This window comes from Podarcis muralis, chromosome 2, assembly GCF_964188315.1.
Source record: "Podarcis muralis chromosome 2, rPodMur119.hap1.1, whole genome shotgun sequence".
In the NCBI taxonomy this organism is placed as follows: domain Eukaryota; kingdom Metazoa; phylum Chordata; class Lepidosauria; order Squamata; family Lacertidae; genus Podarcis; species Podarcis muralis.
This window is the reverse complement of record NC_135656.1, coordinates 41,982,532-42,001,709: the sequence shown is the minus strand read 5'-3', so window position 1 is coordinate 42,001,709 and position 19,178 is coordinate 41,982,532. Positions and strand designations below refer to the sequence as shown.

Sequence of the window (19,178 nt, the reverse complement as noted above, 5' to 3'; positions counted from 1 at the left end):
GGCCAAAATTGCCTATGCCTGTGTTAGATAATGAGAGACCATAGAAGCTGAATGTCACTTTTGGGTGACCTTTTTAAAATTTGTTTTTGCCTTTTATTTCCTCTCATTTTATGGTCTAGGGCAGTGTTCCCCAACCTTGGGCCTCCAGCTGTTTTTGGACTACAATTCCCATCATCCTTGACCACTGGTCTTGCTAGCGAGGGATGATGGTGGAAGTTGTAGTCCAAAAACAGCTGGAGGCCCAAGGTTGGGAAACACTGGTCTAGGGGATAGGAAGTATGGGTCAAGGCTTATAGTTCTGGAATAGTTTTGGTTGCGCCTGGAGAGAGAGAGAGAGTGGGCGGGGCAGCTAAGTTAGGTCTGAAAGTCTGAGGGAAAGATTCAGAAATGTGCATGCCCTCTCTTTACAACTTGCAGTTGGGTATGTCTCTTTATGTTTCATTGCACACATACTTGCTAGTGTTTGGGGATCTAGTGCATTTGTAGGGAAAGAATTAGTCATGACTGAATGCAGTTTAAAACTTGCTTCCTAGGTTTGACGCAACAAATCCCTACCAAATGCTGGATGCATCCCACACAGAGCTTATGCAGATGGAAGTTACCATGACCTCAATTTATGATGCAGCTGATTTGTTTGAAGTCAATGTTCCAGAATACAAACAGCTCAAGCAGTGCCGGAGGGAAGTGCGTATTCTTAAAGAACTCTGGGATATGATCTCCATAGTGATCTCTAGCGTGAATGACTGGGAGACTACGAAATGGCGAGAGATTAACATTGAAAACATGGAGCTGGAGTGCAAAAAGTTCGCCAAAGACACGCGGAGCCTGGATAAGGAAATGAGGGCCTGGGATGCTTTCTCTGGGTTGGACAACAAAGTGAAAAACATCCTGACATCTCTGAGGGCTGTGTCAGAACTGCAGAATCCGGCCATCCGAGAGAGGCATTGGAACCAGCTGATGCAAGCAACAGGTGTGCAGTTCACCATGGATGCAGACACCACCCTGGCAGACCTGCTTAAACTCAACCTGCATAACTTTGAGGATGAGGTGAGAAGCATAGTGGACAAAGCAGTTAAAGAAATGAGCATGGAGAAGGTTGTGAAAGAGCTGAAGACAACCTGGGCCAGCATGGAATTCCAGTACGAACCTCACCCCCGCACAAATGTCCCCCTGCTGAAATCTGACGAGGAGCTCATTGAGACCCTTGAAGACAACCAAGTCCAGCTGCAGAACCTGATGACATCCAAATACATCGCTTTCTTCTTGGAGGAAGTGTCTTTCTGGCAGAGAAAGTTGTCAACGGCAGACTCCGTCATTTCCATCTGGTTTGAGGTTCAGCGGACTTGGTCTCATTTGGAAAGCATATTCATTGGGTCGGAAGATATCCGGGCACAACTTCCGGAGGTAATAAAAATCCTATCTGCTTTCTACAGGAAAGCGCCGAGGGTGATTCTCCATTCTTTAGGGAGCATTTACCTCAGGGAGGCTGCTGTTCTGGGAGTCCTGCTTATTCAGTTGCATAATTGTTCAAGGTACTCCATGGCACTGGCTCCCAGTACAGATTATGTGAGCTGCAATTACAGAATAGTTCCCTCCCCTCCCCACAGACCCCCAAAAGCATGTGTTGGACTGCTGCTGTTTATTATTTAGGGGAGAGCCCGCCTACAGGCTGGTTTACAAGGGCATCCTGATACTTGTGTCATGGTTGGGGATCTCTAATAAAGAAGTATCAGCACTCCAGCCAAGTTCAGTTCCCAGGATTCTTTAGTGGAGGAGTGACTTAACGTGTTACTGTCAGAAGTTTCTGGATTGCGACTCTCATCACCCCTGATTATTGGCCCTGCTGGCTGGGGCTAATGGGCGTCCCATAACATCTGATGGGGCACAGCTTAGCTATCCCTGTTATTCCTGTTTTAGGGGAAGTCAATGTAACAGAAGTGACATAAAGGTAATATAAATAGTGTATTTCACTCCTGCTAATGAAAGGGATGGGAATGAAAAAAGTTGGTATACCATGTTGAACGGTTCTGTAGAAATCTCTTGTGCTAATGAGAAATGACCGGGGCTGAGAGGAGTGATGAGGTATTCAGATATGCCGGGTTATATCCTCCAGTCATGCAGGAAGGCAGAGAATACATAATAAACTTTTGGACCAGCCTTGTGACCCTAAGCTTCTTGCCCTGTCTTTTACAAGGCTCCTCTGCTTCCAGGCCTCCTTTATGCCTCTCCTCTCACCCACCTCGGCCCTCCTGTCCAGAGTGCTCCACAAAGTCAGTGGGGAGAGAGCCATGGCCCCCTTGAAGGCCCCACATAGGGCCCGGAGCCTTTGAATCTCAGAAATCCTCCATTATTTGACCTCGGGCTTCTCCCTCAACCATCAGATCAACTTTCCTAGGGCACCATTCTCTACCCAAATTTAAACTGGCTGCACCTAGCTGCCTGGCTACTGAAAGAGCATATACTGAAGCTGAGGGATATATGGAACGGCAGCCGGACCGTCTGTCTTTCTTGTCTTCCATAGGATTCCAAGCGTTTCGAAGGAATTGATGTTGATTTCAAAGAGCTGGCGTATGATGCTGAAAGAACCCCAAATGTAGTGGAAGCAACCAACAAGCCTGGCCTTTATGAGCAACTGGAAGATATCCAAAGCAGGTAGGCCAGGACTCGCATGGCAGAAGCTTCTGAAATGCTGTTCCTGGTTAGGAATGGTTCCTTTAAGTTCCTTTTGCATGTATGTAATGGAAACTCTGGTTTTAGTTAATCATAAATGTTCTACATCTCTTTAAGAGCCATTTTGAGGACATTAAATTGATGAATTACACAGAATTAGCAAAGTTAACAGACAAATTACATGAAAAGGGCAATAGTGACTTTAAAAAAGAATGGGAACCCTTTACAATTTACTTACAGAAACAACAAAAAGAGATGGACTTAATGGCAGGCTTTGAATAAACATTCACAACTTTATTTAAGTAGAATATGATGAAAGATAGCAATAACATGTATAGTTATTAAACATGCAGAAGATAACAAGTAATGTAATAAACCAGAAAGGGAAGATGAGGGAAGTCAATGGGAGGGTGGGGATTGTAAAATATAAAATTTGGATACTTGTATTTGTAATTTGTTATAATAAAGAAACTCAATAAAAATGTAAAAAAGAGAGAGCCATTTTGAGGACATTCAAGCTGTTTCACATGTTATATTCTGAAACTGTGCTCTTAAAATGTGCAGTGGCGCTGCCAGAAAGTAATATGTGTGCAACCATCTCAAGCAGTCCACTGTGTGCATATTAAAGGTGCATATGCCAGCCAACAGGGATTGGTTTTGGCTCTGATGTGCACAGGTGGCAGAAAACACATATTTGTAACCCATGAAAGCAGTGAAGCTTCTCCAAAAAGTGCCTCCCCTCCCAAAGTTAGCAAGATAAAAGTATGTGCTTCTTCTAAAGGTATGCTTGCTTTTCTTAGTTTTCTGCACTTTTATATATTTTAAGTGTATGCACATTCTTCTGTGCTTGATTTTGCCAGGTTGTCTTTGTGTGAAAAAGCTTTAGCAGAGTATTTGGACACCAAGCGGTTGGCATTTCCTAGGTTTTACTTTATTTCTTCTGCCGACTTACTGGATATCCTTTCGAATGGCACCAACCCGCAGCTGGTAAGACACCTTAGCTTCTTTTCTACCTATGGAAATGGCTTTTGTTTTGGTAGAATGTGCTTGATTCAACTGTTAGGTACTTGCTGTAGAAAGGAGACTGGTTCTATCAGTGCTTTGTTTGTGACCTTGACCATATAAGCTTTCCTTTCGAGAAGCAGCAAGTCTTTGAAACACCACTAGATGGCAGCATCTACATCCTGTACTGGTTTTTATAGAACTGTGTTAAGTATAATCTGTGCATCCTTTTCACAAAAGGAGAGAGGCAAAGGGCTTACCCAGGTGTCAGAATGCTTGCAGATGAAGGCTTTTATTGAGTGCTGGGTGCAAAGATTCAACTGCCTAATACTTGCAAGCCTCACAGGAACTCTGCCGATCTTTCTGCTGATTGATGCCAGTCCAGACTGAAGTAGCAGGATCAACATAGCAAAGTCCAAAGCTGAAATTACATTGTGATTCCCTCATCCCCACTTTTTTGGGGTGCCTCTTCCTTGGCATTGCTTTCTCATGCTCTTTTCAGGTGGGGTAGGAAGAGCTTCTGCCTGGACAAGAATAAGGAATTCACAGAGATTTAAGGTTTTTGTTGTTGTTAAAAGAACCCTCAGGACGTAATGGAGGGATGGGGGGGGGGAACCTGTGGCCCTTCAGAATGGCTGTTCTCATTTATTTACTTTAAAGGAATCTTTACACAAATACATATGTGCAGCGTACAGCAATACAAAACAGGAAGACGCTAAAGCAGCAAGGAATAGACAAGGATGGTCTTGAGCTGGTTTGTGACTTGTTTGCTATGTGTTAACCTGCAGGTCCATCCAGTTTCGAAGTGGCGTTTTTCTGATTTGATTTTTTTTTTTAAAGGAAGCATCCTTTAAAAACCCAATGCGCTTTTATTGAAGAAGAAACAATAATTTTGAAACAGTTAAAGTACAGGGTAACTTGCAGTGTAAGCTGATTTCACTTATGTGGTTACAACTTTACACGGGCAGCAGGAAATAAGAGAGTGGGGGAAACCTGCTGTGGAAGGAGCTATTAAAGCCCTTTGCCTTGCTTATGGGGCTCTGGGACGCTCTCAGAACCCTTCTGTGTACTTCCCAGAGGTGGTCAGGGCAAAGCCTGCTTCATACAGGTAGGGATGGGTCATGAGTGGGAGAGGTGCTGGTTCCAGGGGTTCCTGGCTTTGTGCAATTTTGAGTTTATTAGTGGACCTTCAGAACCGAACCCTCACGTAGGCTATGAGTTACCTGTACTTACAGGATGTCCCAAGGGCTGCTTGTCTTCTTTCGTTTTAACAATTTCTAACGGCTCATCGCAAAATGCGGTCTCTTCTTGGAGAATTGCACAGAGCAGAAGATGGCTTCTCTATTTGTATTGATTGTACATATATCCACGAGGTTCATCCAATGACATTCTTGCTCCCTGAAAAAATAATAATAATAAAATAATAATAATAATAATAATAATACAACATTGTCCCTACGCCCCTTGGCCTTTTCTTCCATGCTTGCTGTGTTTTACTGTGTTTTTACTGATGATGGTTGCCTTTGTCCCTGCAGGCCATGACTCTCCTTCAGCCATGTAGAAATGTATATCTACTGGTAATGTGCAGAACACACATAGTAAAAACCCGTTGGAAGGTATAGGAGGACATACAGGTGGCAAGGAACTCCAACGATGCTAAATCAATCACTGCTTCCACTCTTGGCAGATGACCTGCCAGTTACATTTGTGCTGGCATCTCTGGCTACCCAGTGCAAACAGCCAGAACATATTTGAGAATTTGGAGAGCTGAGACTCCTGTTTCTTTCAAGCGCTATGAATGTCTCTTCTGCTTAGCACAGGCGTGGGGATCTTTTTCAGCCAGAGCACCACACACTCTAGAGGGCAGCCTTTTAGAGGCTGCATTCCAGTGGCGGATAGGGGCCAAAGGAGAAAAAGTGGGTGTGGCAAGGGATGCAATTCTTACTTTTGTACAGTAGGCTACATGCAAAAGTCAAAAGTTTCTATATTCCCCCCCACCCAATACATACACATCTTCAGTGTTAATCAAAGCAAATGAGGCACAATCACAGTTTGAGGAAATCATATTCCAGTAGGGAAAAGCACTTAGGGGGAGTGCAGATTGGATCCAGAGGTGTTGTCTCCTTGAAAGAGACAAGGAGAGTCCTGAGGGTCAGGTAAAGACCCCTCGCTCTGAGGTTCTCCACCCCTTTAGGGCTTCAAGATGACAATGCAGGACAGAGTCCTAAGTCCGTTCCTTGTTTGTGGATGAATCCCCTTCTCCCACAAAAACTATATTAAGAAGAAAAAGGAAGGAATTTGGTCTTGTAGCATACCAAGTGAGCACTATCTGTGTTTGAGTACCACTTGTTTAGTGCTTGTCAAAGTACACCCGGAAAAAGTATATTGTGATGAGAGAAGAATGGTGGATTGGGTGAAATGTCGCCATACTTAACACATTTATACCATCAATATCACAGGCCTACACCGTTTAGAGGTCTGCACCTGTTAAACTGGATTCTAAGCAATTGCAGGCTTTATATAACTAACTGCTTCTGCACACAGAAAAAAAGCAAAAAAAGGCATTGATTTCTTCCAGCGCAGAATCCTTCTCAGCTACTTATTGGGCTCAGAACTTCAATTTGATCAATGCCTCGAATACAGCTGAAAACACGGGAAAACACAAAGGAAAATATTGCCTTGAAAAGCTCACTGATATAGGAGGAATTATTTGAGCTGTGTCTGTTATTCCTATTTAAAGCGATTTGCTGTAAAATCAAAATAAATGTCAAGTAGAATCAAATATGGATAAACCTGTGGCCTTTCCATTGTTGTCTCTGAGCTCCGTCTGCTGATTCCAGGAGGAGGATTAAATACACAACAATTTTATCTTAGTGGGCCTAGTGTTGGACTCGCAATGATTTAAGTGCAATTGAAAGCTTTAGGGGACAAGTTGGTAGAGAATGAGAATGCTTTATATACAGTTTATCAAATGGAAGGAGGGATGTTTTGTACATAAAAGGAGCTTTCAGGATTGAAGTGAGCTGGTTCTGTAAGCTGCTGAAGGCCAATTATGGCTGTTGGGCATTGCACAAAACTTAGGTCTCCAAAAGAAAGAGCATTAACTAAAGACAATGAACAATAAATGTAAGATGTCTTTCTCTTTGACGCAGGGGTCCAGTGGTACTATTTTTAAAGGCAGCAGCAAGAGAATGTGGGTTCGTAGATGGTATCCTCCTGTGTCTTCCTAACTGTGGCCCATTATTCTTGGAAGCAATATGGAAAAGTGCTGTGTGCTCTAGCTGCATGGTGCTCAGTCCTAATTGTATACATATATATATTTTGCAGGTCCAGCGGCATCTTTCAAAACTCTTTGATAATATGGCCAAGATGAAATTTCAGGTGGATTCAGACCAAAGTTCGACCAAGCTGGGCTTAGGGATGTACAGCAAAGAGGAGGAATATGTTAACTTCAGCGAGCCATGTGACTGCAGTGGACAGGTAAGGGTGATGTCAAGAAACCCATGTTCCTTCTGTGAACAAGGTCTATGCCTGTGGTTTTTGTTCAGACTATAACAGAGCATTTCCTATTTGGCACACTGAATGGGTGCTGTAAACAGGTTGCCTTGCGATGTACCTACCCTGGTTACATGATTCAAGCAAAAACGAAAGTTCAATCAGCCTAAGAGTTCTCTGTACAATTTGAGCCTTTTCTGCATGGATTGAGGTGACATTAGATTCAGTATTACTTACTTACTTTTTTATTTGATGCCTTACACCTGAGCAATCACAAGGCAGCTTACAAACAGTGAGCACGGGAAAGCTGAAACAGAAGAACAAAGCAATGCAATTTTAAAACGTATTGTATCCTTCAAAATACCTATAACATTTTGTTACAACAGCTGATGAATTATGCACAACAGAGAATATAACATGTGAGCAACAAAACAGTTACCTTCAAATGCCTTGGGAGTAGGGGAAGGTCTTAATCTGGCACTGAAAATATATTAATGACAGTGCCAAGTGAGCCTCACTGGAAAGAGCATTGTATAGACAGGGGGGGCCACCACTGAAAAGGGCCTCTCCCACATCACCATGACATCAGCTGGTCATTTCTGAGTCTGGACAGGCTCTTGTCAGAGTGGTGCTATGAATGGTTTGGGGGTCTTGAGGTGTATAAGGTTTTATAGGTTAAGACTAGCACTTTGAATTGAGCTAGGAAACATGTTGGCAGCTGCTGAGGCTGGATCAGGATCGATGTAATATGGTCATACTATCTGATCTCCATTATTACTCTGGCCACTGCATTCTGCACTAGCTGCAGTTTATAAACAGTCTTTAAAGGTAGCTCCGCAGATAACACATAGCAGTAATCTAACCTGGAGGTAAACAAGCCAAGTTTACCTCTGAAGCCAAGTTATCCCTATCCTCATAGGATAGCTGAAGCTGGTAGGGGGCATACCATGCTACTGAGGCTACTGAGGCCAGTGGCAGTAATAGATCCAGGATACCTCCCCAGCTATGAACCTATTCCTTCAGGGTGGAGTTTTGACCCCATCCAGGACCAGTTGAACATCACTCGTTTGGTCAGAAGACCTACTGACTCAGCATCTAGACTGGGTTTCAGTAAGTTGGCCTTCATCTAGTACATTATTGTGGTCAGGCACTGGTTCAACATAACCAAAGCCTCACCTGCAGAAGAGGAAAATGAGAAGCAGAGCTACGTGTCAGCATATTATGGCAGTGCACTTCCAAACTCCAGATTACCCCACTCAGCAGTTCTATGTTAGATGTTATGCCAGTGGTCAGCAAACTTACCGCCCCTCAGGCCTGTGTCTCCAGCGCCGATTGCGCAGCGGGCCAGAGGGCGGGTGAGTGTGTGCCCATACGCGTGCGTACACGCTATTTCCGGCGCACTTCCGGGTCAGAGGAGCACCAGAAATAGCTTGTGTGCATGTGCACGGGCCTCCTCCGACCCGGATATGCACCAGAAATAATGCTTGCACATGCGCACATAACGCTTGTGCATGCGCACAAGCTATTTCCGGTGCTCCTCCAACCTGGAAGTGGGCAGCCTTGCAGCGCAGCTCCAGTAAGAGCGGGCAGTGGGCGGCGGGGGTCACCGCAGGCCGGATAAACGAGTCCCTTGGGCCTTATCCGGCCCACGGGCCTTAGTTTGGGGACCCCTGTGTTATGCAGCAAGGAGGACAAGATATAGACTGTTGTGGAACTTCAAACCGGAGAGTCCGCAGGACTGGGCAGTACTACCAAAACCTCCTAGGGTTGGCCATCCAAGTAGAGCAGAAACCCTGCAAAGCAGTAGCTGCCAACTCCAGAAGGACACCTTGGTCCAGATAGGGTTAGCAGAGACCCCTGCCTGAAGCCCTGGATAGCTGTTGCTAGTCAGTGTTAACAATACTGAACCTACATGGACTTAATTCTGAAACTTGTTTATGAATATTGTCACTTATATCCTGAACCCAGCACACCGTATATTCATTTACTTGCTCCAGTTAACCACAATTCCATAATACCTTATACATATATGTGTGTGTAATATGGATAGAGAGATGTTTATCAAACCTCTTTTCAAATTATGTTACCTCCTTTAACTGACCAGTGAGCAATTCCACGAAAAGCAGACAAACTATCTGATTTTTAAAAATTTAAACCGTGAGAGATGTTCACTCTCCTTTTTTAATTTCGCTGCTTGATAAAAACCTATTTTCTGATAACATATCTTTAGATCTATAAAGTCAATTTCCCTATAACTCTTCACTTATGTAAATACCCTTAATACACATGTATTTTTCGACCGTGATATTGTCTCTTGGTAGAAAAATGCATTTATGTATGAAGTGACCCTGATGTTAATATTATACGGTGAGCATGCAAGAGGAAAGACTTCTTTTAAAAGTAATTTATTTATAACCCGATTCATCTCGAATGGTTGGGTCTGGTTACAATTTTGTGGGCGGGAAATAAGCATAAAACCCCACTGTAATAGAATAAATAGAATAAAGCAAGAGGTCAACTTCAAGCAGGAAAATAAATCCTGCAAGTTAGCCCTTCTGGCCACCCGAAAAGGCAAGTCTTTCAGAAGAAGAAGGATCGCAGCTTAGTAGCAGAACACAGGCCTTGCACCCCAAAAGTCCCAGGCTGAACCCCAGCATCTCCAGGTAGAGTCACCTGAAGCCCTGGAGAGCTACTTCCAGTCAGTGTCAGTGATACGCTTTGGGCACTTTCCAGTGGGAGAGTTTTTATAACGAAGAACGCCCCTCTTTGTATTTTGCTGTTTTAAGCATGGCATGAAGATGGAATGGTGGTGAGGTGCTTCTAGGGGCCACAGGGGACAACAGAGGACAAGACAAGTTGGCTCTTGTCTTGATCAACAATCCTTTTTTTTTTGTAGTTTCAGGGAGGGAAGAACCACCACCTCCAGGGTGAGTAACGCTTGGTGGTAATTTCCTCCTGGATTCCTCTTCTCCCCTAGGTGGAGAGCTGGCTGAACCGTGTGTTGGACCACATGCGGGCCACTGTGAGACACGAGATGACAGAGGCTGTGATGGCTTATGAGGAAAAGGCAAGGGAACAGTGGCTTTTTGACTACCCAGCACAGGTACTGCTCTGTTTCCTCTTCAGATGAACAATCCGTGTTGTGTAGGGTGGGCTAAGCATGGTTCTGGGGCAAATCCCATTTTATGCCTTCTTAGCTTGAGTAGCTGTCATTTCTGCTGCACCTGGGACTCAGCTATACAGCTGCAAATATAATGTTTTGAGTGCATTATACATATGTGACACTAGATGGTGAGCTAATGGTGAATTCCTTTCTTCTTAAGCATTTCACAGCGTTTTAAAAATATATGTGTAGATTCAGCCCTGGTCGGTCTTGCGATAACTGGCCAGTGGTAGCCATTGTCTGAACATCAGCAAACAGGGAGTTGCTTGCACAGAATTTGGTTGCAGGTAAAACAAGCAACAGTGACAGAAATGGAAAAGCCCAATATACCCAAAGGCCTGGGCAAATTTCACCTGCTGCTGAAATTACAGCAGTATCCTGGTGAGACACACTTCAGAGCAGAGGACATTTCAAAGATGAGGGGCCACCACAGAGAATCTTCCCACAGGTCTTTAACCCCACAGAATCTCATTAGGTGTAGGGACCCTCAGCAAAGGTTCCTTGCAGATTTTAAAACTTGGGAAGGTCAGTATGAGAGGAGGCGTTCTTTTAGTTACAGTGGTACCTCGGGTTAAGTACTTACCGGTAATTTGTTCCGGAGGTCCATTCTTAACCTGAAACTGTTCTTAACCTGAAGCACCACTTTAGCTAATGGGGCCTCCCGCTGCCGCCGCACCGCCAGAGGACGATTTCTGTTCTCATCCTGAAGCAAAGTTCTTAACCTGAAGCACTATTTCTGGGTTAGCGGAGCCTGTAACCTGAAGCGTATGTAACCCGAGGTACCACTGTATTTTAGACCTAGGTCATTTAGGACTTTAAACCCCATAACACCTTCAATTAGGCCCAGAAGATAATAGGCAACTAGTGCATTTTTTCCAGATTTGATGGGCAGTGTTAGAAACTGAGGTATGAAAGCTAGGAGCTAAATGACACCTTAAACAAAACGGAATGTCTAGGCACACTTTTTTAATAACCAGAATACAAATCTGAAAATGAATGAACTGCAGCTGAAATAATATTCATTTTTCACATGGTCTAGTCCTTCCCCTGCGCACCCCCCTAAAATATTCTTAAGAGGGTCTCTTCTCCAGTCTTCAGAGAGTAGCTGGAAGTGGGGAGGCAGAAACAGGTCCTCATTTCCTTCTACTCTGCCGTTTTAATCTGAAATCTTAGGCCAGTACAGCGGCCAGAGCTCAGAAACGGCTCACCCTAACAAAATTCCCTATCGCAAAATGTCCCTAGAACAATGGGAGTTTCAAAGCACTATCAGTTCTCTGGGGCACCCGCTTGCACCCTGGCTGTGAAATTCTCAGCAGATGCTGCTTCTGGTTGTTAAGCCTTGATTGCTTTCCAGAGTTCAGAATTGAAGTGCAGCCTAATGGATCATTGGGAAGTAGGAGTCCTATGGAAGCTTCCTGGAAAAAAAACCAAACGGCTTCTGTAGTCTGAAAAGAACATTAGCCTTGTTGTGGGGTAAAGCCAGTGGGAGAATGAGGAGCTTGCATATCTCAGATCTTTGCAAACTGGGTGAAAAAAGCAGCGCCTGCCCTGGAAGAAACGATGGCTAACAGTAAAGCATTAACAGTTGAACTTTTTATAATTTTCCACCCTCTGCAAACACTCGCTCCAGTTTAATAGCTTCTGAGCTGGGTAAGTGCTTTAAGAATTGGGTTGCCAGTGACTAAAGATTATCAGATGGTTTTACAGCTCAGAGGATTTTAGTTTTGCTATAAAAGAAGAAAGAAAATCCATTTTCTCCATATGTAATAAATAGAAGCTTGGAGGACATGGCTTTGCCTTTTAAAATATATATATATATTGAGTGGTGGTTGTTTTTCCAGTATGGAAATCAAAATTTTATTAAGAATTTTGACACTGAAAAAAAAAATGGGTGGTATTTCTAGGCCACAACATTTCACCAGTTTTTGTTTTTTTAAGAAGTTGGAAATATTTTTGCTTCGGAACCATTTGCAAAGCTTTATGGCCTAGGTCTTTTGCTTACCCTCATTTATGAAAAAGCACCCTTTCCTGATGATTTATTTTGACTTGCAATATTTGTTAACCCACCGTTTCTATCTTTTGACCTTTAAGTGGCAATAATTCTATATATCACATTTTTATGGCTTCTCATAGATTACCTAATGCAGGTGGCCAGTGGGGATGTTTTCGGGATTGGCAATGTTTAAATCCCAGGTTTTATTCTAGGCCATGACTGCATGATCTTTTGTGGCCATAACCCTGTGGGAAGGTATGGCCTTTGAGGAATCTTTTTACCTCAGGGTAATTGCAATTTATCTTCTTCCTTTGGTGGATTTTTCATTTGATGAGTTGCCATCTCCTGGGAACATTTGCCCATTAAATTGGGAAACACTGGTTAATGCTGGAGAGGGTGTAGTGATGAAAAAAAATAATCTATCCCAGTTTATGTCTCAGAGAAAATTCCTGAAGTATCTCTGGACTTATTCATCTGTAGCAATTTTGAACAATGGCGGAATACAGTACAGTGGTACCTCGGGTTACATACACTTCAGGTTACATACGCTAACCCAAAAATAGTACCTCGGGTTAAGAACTTTACCTCAGGATGAGAACAGAAATTGTGCAGCGGCGGCGCAGCGGCAGCAGGAGGCCCCCATTAGCTAAAGTGCTGCTTCAGGTTAAGAACAGTTTCAGGTTAAGAACAGACCTCCAGAACGAATTAAGTTCTTAACCCGAGGTACCACTGTACTCTTGTAGAAAAGCATTGTATCACAGGACGAAATCCTTGTAGCCTTTTCAGGAATTATCCACAAATTATTTTTGTTGTCTTTTTGTTTCCTGACACAATTTTTTACCACATATTTCTTCTTCTATGAATGAAAAAAAAATCATTTTGGGAGGAATTCAGCATCATGCTAAGAAGATTATTATTATTATTATTTATTGAATATATATACCACCCTATACACAGAGATCCCTCTGTTAGGGCAAATATTTTGGGTTGCTGGACAGAATAACCCCCCATCTCCTCCCCTACCCCATATGCTGTTCCACGGATTCTCCTGACCCCTCTGACACAATTCCGATGTGGGGGGGGGGGGGAGGGTCAGAAGGAGAGAGAAGGAAAACTCTGTTGCTGAAGCAGAAGCCCCTCCACAGGGCTTCCATTGATAGCACTCATTGGTTGAATCCCACCCTTTAGACTCTTGTGGCCTAGAAATCCACCCTTTATTTCTGACTTTGCAAAGTATTCTGGGTTTCTTTCTCTTTCCGAGGTGGCACTCACCTGTACTCAGATTTGGTGGACCACAGAGGTTGGGATTGCCTTTGCCAGGCTGGAAGAAGGCTATGAGAATGCCATGAAGGAGTACTACAAGAAGCAAGTGACCCAGCTGAACACCCTCATCACCATGCTCATAGGACATCTCTCAAAGGGTGACAGGCAGAAGATCATGACCATCTGCACCATTGATGTGCATGCTCGAGATGTGGTGGCCAAGATGATCGCTCAGAAGGTGTGTCACACAACACAAACAGCTGGATCTTTTCCATACTGTTTTTCCTCAGGATTACTGAGAAGGGAGTTTGTGCATTGCTAGTGAAGACGAGTAGTTGGCTAAACCAGCACTGGGATTACTTTGAAGCTGTGCTGCCATTGCTGTCTGCCCTTTTTACATCCTAACTCAGGGTTCCTCGGGCCAGCTTTCTCAAAGTTAGGATGGTGATATGCTGAATTCATCCTGTATACAGGAGGGAATGTTTGGTTCTTGTTCCAGGTGAGAGCTGGGGTGTGAGTCACGCCTAGTTTTTGATTCGGGTCTTTGAGGTGGGTCAATGGCATTATGTGTCTTAGATAAGGTAGTGTGGATATGGGATTGGTGGTGGCAGGTAAGAGTGGGCAAAAATATAAAGGTGGGAGGAAGGCAAGTTAAATCAAAGCCTTTGCCCACTCTGCTTTATCTGCTGTATATAATAATCTGGGGACACTGGTCAGTTGGCCCCCTTGCCTGGTCATGTAGTTGCTAAATGCCAGGTCTGTCCATAATACATCATTGATCATCCATTATTTGATTGTGTATGATGGGGCATACTTGTCATGCATAACTTCGACCTTGGCAGATGGGCTGGGAGGCCTATGCTGACCCAGCAGGGTGCTCGGTGCAGCACCATTCCAGGTCAGAGGGGGAGGGAGGAGGTGTTACAGTTATCCAGAAGAATTTCATCGTCCTTACCAGAATACCAACTGGCAATGTGCATGGGTTTGAGGGGTTGTTTGTGAAAGTTTGGCCAAAGAGACAGCACAGGGATGTTGCTAATGTACCATCTACCCCACTGCTCTGCAACCTCCCTGGCTGAGCTGGTGAATTAAGTCTTGCATGTGGTGTTGGAAAACCCTACCACAGTGGATTTTTTTTTGAGGGGGGGGGACGGACTTCAGTATCTATGCTGAAGCTGCCTCAAATGGAGCAGGTTGGGACGTCATGGCCTCCATGAAAACCATGGGGCTCTCTCAGTACACTAATGTTCCAGCCCATGTAGCTGGGCATGCCCTTGACATAGAATGGATTGCTAATGCTCCATTGATTGGAGAGCCCACCATTCCCTGGAGAAGTTTGCCCTGAATGTAGCTACTCCACTTGCAGGGATGGGGGACCTACTGTGTTGCTCTGGGGGATTTTCTACCCGACCTGACTGGCACTCCTGTCAAGGCACTTGCCTCACTGTGGAATGGTGAGATGTGTGACGTCATTGCCCCCAAGTACACTCACGATCGCTGTGGAGCATGTAGATCACCTTGGTATTCCAGCTGTACCATTTGCCCCTCCATAAGCTGTTTTATGTTGATTTTCTTCTCTGCTCTTGAAGGTGGACAATGCACAGGTGTTTCTTTGGCTGTCTCAACTCCGACACAGGTGGGCAGATGAGGAGAAGCACTGTTACGCAAACATTTGTGATGCACAGTTTCTATATTCCTATGAATACCTTGGGAACACACCCCGCCTGGTCATCACTCCTCTGACAGACAGGTAGGTATCTGGAAGGGCTCAGACAAGGGAGCTTTAGGTTGGCAGCTTGTTGCAGAATCTGTTCTCCTCACCCTCCCATTTTGTTTTTGCAGAAATTTGCTATTTCTGATGTGCAATTCACGGTTTTGCAGCTCCAGGCTTTTTTTTTTATTTTTAAGAATTTTATTTTTTTAAGGACAGGGTTTTTAATAGTGCCCTGCTGTTTTTGCTGTTTTTATTATCTACGTTTCAATATATTCGTTTTCATATTGTTTTGATTTCTATTACAGTTTAATTGTTTTTAAAAATGGTTATCTTTTATATGTTTTTAGGCTTTTTGTGTGTTTTTTCTGTCTTGTTTTAATTTGTGTAAGTTGCCTTGAGTTCCAATATGGGAAGAAGGCAGGATGATGATGATGATATTTTCCTTCCTGTTTGAAGATGCTACATCACCCTCACCCAGTCCTTGCACCTAACCATGAGTGGGGCTCCTGCAGGGCCAGCTGGCACTGGGAAGACAGAGACTACCAAGGATCTTGGGCGAGCTCTTGGCATCATGGTGTATGTTTTCAACTGTTCAGAGCAAATGGACTACAAGGTAACTCTTAAGAAACAGTCAAGAATAATAGCATACTAGTAAGATTCTATGTAGAGAGAAAACTCAACTAAATGCTCGTTCATTAGGGAAGTTTCTCTTAAAAGGTATGGTGAGGACTAGAAATCCAAAACTCTGCAGAAAGCTAAATACATATAATTACTGCTGCACATTTTTGTTTGTTTGGAGAAACTGCATTTATAGTTAGTTCTGGCATACTTTTCATTCCACTTTCTTTGGGGTGCAGTCCCACTGGGAAGTTTTTTCCTGCACAATCTGCATTGAGTTGAATGGGATTTGCATAAAAACAGAGTAGTACTGTGGTGATGCATGATCACACTCAAGCTTTGCAGTTCTCCCCAGGGCAGATTTATTCTCCTTGTTCACTTCTGTTCCATTTCCCAAAAGCTTACTATTTTCCCTCTTGTGGGAAAATCAGCTGTGGGGCTGTATCCAGTTCTTTGTTTTAAAGAACGAAGTTCCCAAAATATTTGAAACACTTTCAGGATCCACCAGCAGAGTTGTGGCATTCTGAGGGGATTGCCTCAGCATCTGACCTGGAAATGAAACTGCCTTACCTGCTATTGCTATATCGTGGCCAACAGACAATGCTAGACCTGAGTGCACCTAGCTTCAATGCAGTCAGCATTGTGTGTTTGCAGCAGCACAGCAAAAAGTAGGTGGGGCTGTTTCACTTTCAAGTCAGGTGCTGAGACAACAGCCTCACACAGTCACAATTTCATAGGTGTGCGCCATCCTGTTTTGAAATCAAAGCTTAAGAAACATTTCATTAAACTAGAGCAGGGGTGAAGAACATCTCTTCCCCCTTGCCTACTGACAGTGATTTCTGGGACTTATGGGAGTTGTAGTCCAACCATCTCTGGAGGACTGCAGGTCCCCAGCCCTTGTCTAAATGGCTCTTCATTGCTTCTCATTGATCTAAGTAAGCAAGCCTAGAATTATTCCTTCATCTATTTGAGCTTGGAGTGCTGTCAGCCAGTACCAATCATCTTTAAATGGGTGGTTTGCATATAGGTAATAAAACTGTACAATTGAGAAACCCATCCAAGTTCATCATTGCTGTTATTAGCTTCCACCTTCATTTCCCTTGCTCTTTAGAAAGTGCCTACAGAACAAATTGCTCATGAGACTGGAAATAGGTTGTATATACATTTCACCGAAACAAAATAGGTGGGTAATTTTGCTGTCCTTTCCCCCCTTTTTTTGCAGTCCTGTGGGAACATTTACAAAGGCCTTTCCCAGACTGGTGCTTGGGGCTGTTTTGATGAGTTTAACAGAATTTCTGTTGAAGTCTTGTCAGTGGTGGCTGTACAGGTAAGTAATAAGTAGGAAAGAAGTATAAGGCAGGGATGTGCCTTGAGAGCTTGGCTGCATTTGTATGTCACACAAAACTATGGTTTGGTGAGACATGAATGAGCCTAACCTCCTCCCGGTCTCTCCTCTCTTCCGTCTTGCATGGCCTTCTGTTTCTGCTTTCAATTAATCATGGTTTATTGCTGTGTCCAGACTGACAAACTGTGGGCAATGTTAACTATGGTTCATTTAAAATAAGCCGACTTCAAACTACGGTTTCTGAAGCAGGCTTGTTAAAACTGACCATAGTAAATCTTAACCACAGTTGCAGTCCAAATAATGTGTCATTCTGTGGGTAAAGAAAAGTGGAAGCAAGGGCTTTCAAGCTATTCCTCCTCCAGGCTGCATGGAAAGGAGAGACAGTGTGCAAGCCTAGAAGGAGGCAAGGCTCCTTTATGTCTTGCTAAACCATATTTTAGTGTGATGCCCAGAAATGGTCACTGTTTTTATGTTATTCATTCTATTTCCATCTTTCCACTGATCAGTCTTCAAGAGAGCTAATGATAAAAATGGATTAACATTAAAATATAAACACAATCCAGTGGAAAAGGACAACAATGATAAGAGCAGAAAAGCAAGTAACCATCAAAGGCTGGAGAGGACGATGTGGTCTGAAGCTGGCATCTAAAACATAAGAGCTAATGCCAAGTTAATCTTTCTTGGGAGGGTATTCCATGAATGGCGCACCACCTCAGAAAAAGCCCTATACCTGGTTGCCACTTACCAGATTTCCTCAAGATAGGGTTACCTGGATCCAGAATAAGTGGGGGGGGGGAGGCTTGGTTTACTGGTTTTAATATTGCTTTTAACGTATTGTGGTTGTATTATTTGGAAATGCAATTCGGTCCCATTATAAGCATAATTCCTTTTTTATTTCTGTTGAGTTCCAGTGCTTGACAGCTGTTGGGTGAGGTGGGAATTCTGTATATCAGCTTTGCCTGGTTCCAGGTGCAGAACTGGTGTCATAAATGGACTCAGAATGTGGAAGCTGTAGGGTACTGAGAGGAACAGTAGCTGAGGGGCATTTGATCTTGCTGTAGGGATACTCAGTAGAAATAGAGAACATAATGCTTCGATGGCAGTTGCAGCATAGCTATATGTAAGAGCCAGTGTGGTGTAGTGGTTAAGAGCGGTAGATTCGTAATCTGGGGAACCGGGTTCACGTCTCCGCTCCTCCACATGCAGCTGCTGTGTGATCTTGGGCTAGTCACACTTCACTGAAGTCTCTCAGCCCCACTCACCTCACAGAGTGTTTGTTGTGGGGGAGGAAGGGAAAGGAGAATGTTAGTCACTTTGAGACTCCTTTGGGTAGTGATAAAGCGGGATACCAAATCCAAACTCTTCTATATGTCCCTCCTCCTTTCTGGTTTAGGCAGTGTTATTTGGCAAAGGTATGTACAGTTGCAAAGTGCTGTGTACAGAAGTGCTCTGTGAAAATATGAGGCCTGTTCATTTTAAGTGCTATGTGTGTAAAAAACCCACGTAGTGATCATTAGACACTGTTGAGCTTGTTAATGTGCACTGCCCAGGAAAAGATAGAAAAGGGTATTATCTGATTAAAGGAGAAATGGTATCCTCAGACAAAAAGTCCCTAGTAGATTCAACATTACATGTTTTTTCTCCATTAGTTAGACTACTGAAATAAAATAAGCAGTGCCACTGTAAAGTTATCATCATAGTTTTAAATACAATTTGGAATGTTAATGTGATGGTGGGGAAAGCCCTAATCAGATGCTTGTCTTGTCAAGTGTTGAGTGTCTTGTCAAGTGTTGGTTGTGTTTGAAGACAGCCTGTTAATACAGAGATTATCTTGAGCCAGTAAACATGGCGTTGATGATCTGTTTTTCCTCTCAGAAAGCAGCACAACAGGAAAAACATTCTTGACATTAAGCCC

At 43.6% G+C, this 19,178-nt stretch overlaps 1 protein-coding gene across 3 annotated transcripts in view; it reads left to right on the top strand.

Moving 5' to 3' along the window:
- Positions 1–19,178, top strand: part of DNAH9 (dynein axonemal heavy chain 9) — a 210,106-nt gene that overhangs the window by 26,649 nt on the left and 164,279 nt on the right. For all 3 annotated transcript variants that reach the window (XR_013391852.1, XM_077924329.1, XM_028717200.2), the window contains exons 20-28: positions 534–1,404; positions 2,522–2,652; positions 3,531–3,657; positions 7,000–7,152; positions 10,145–10,270; positions 13,585–13,824; positions 15,176–15,336; positions 15,757–15,913; positions 17,141–17,245. Coding sequence is in view for 2 of the 3 variants with exons in the window: in XM_077924329.1 (XP_077780455.1) it covers positions 534–1,404; positions 2,522–2,652; positions 3,531–3,657; positions 7,000–7,152; positions 10,145–10,270; positions 13,585–13,824; positions 15,176–15,336; positions 15,757–15,913; positions 17,141–17,245 (2,071 nt within the window). In the remaining variant the exon portion in view is untranslated. The remainder of the gene's footprint in view (positions 1–533; positions 1,405–2,521; positions 2,653–3,530; positions 3,658–6,999; positions 7,153–10,144; positions 10,271–13,584; positions 13,825–15,175; positions 15,337–15,756; positions 15,914–17,140; positions 17,246–19,178) is intronic.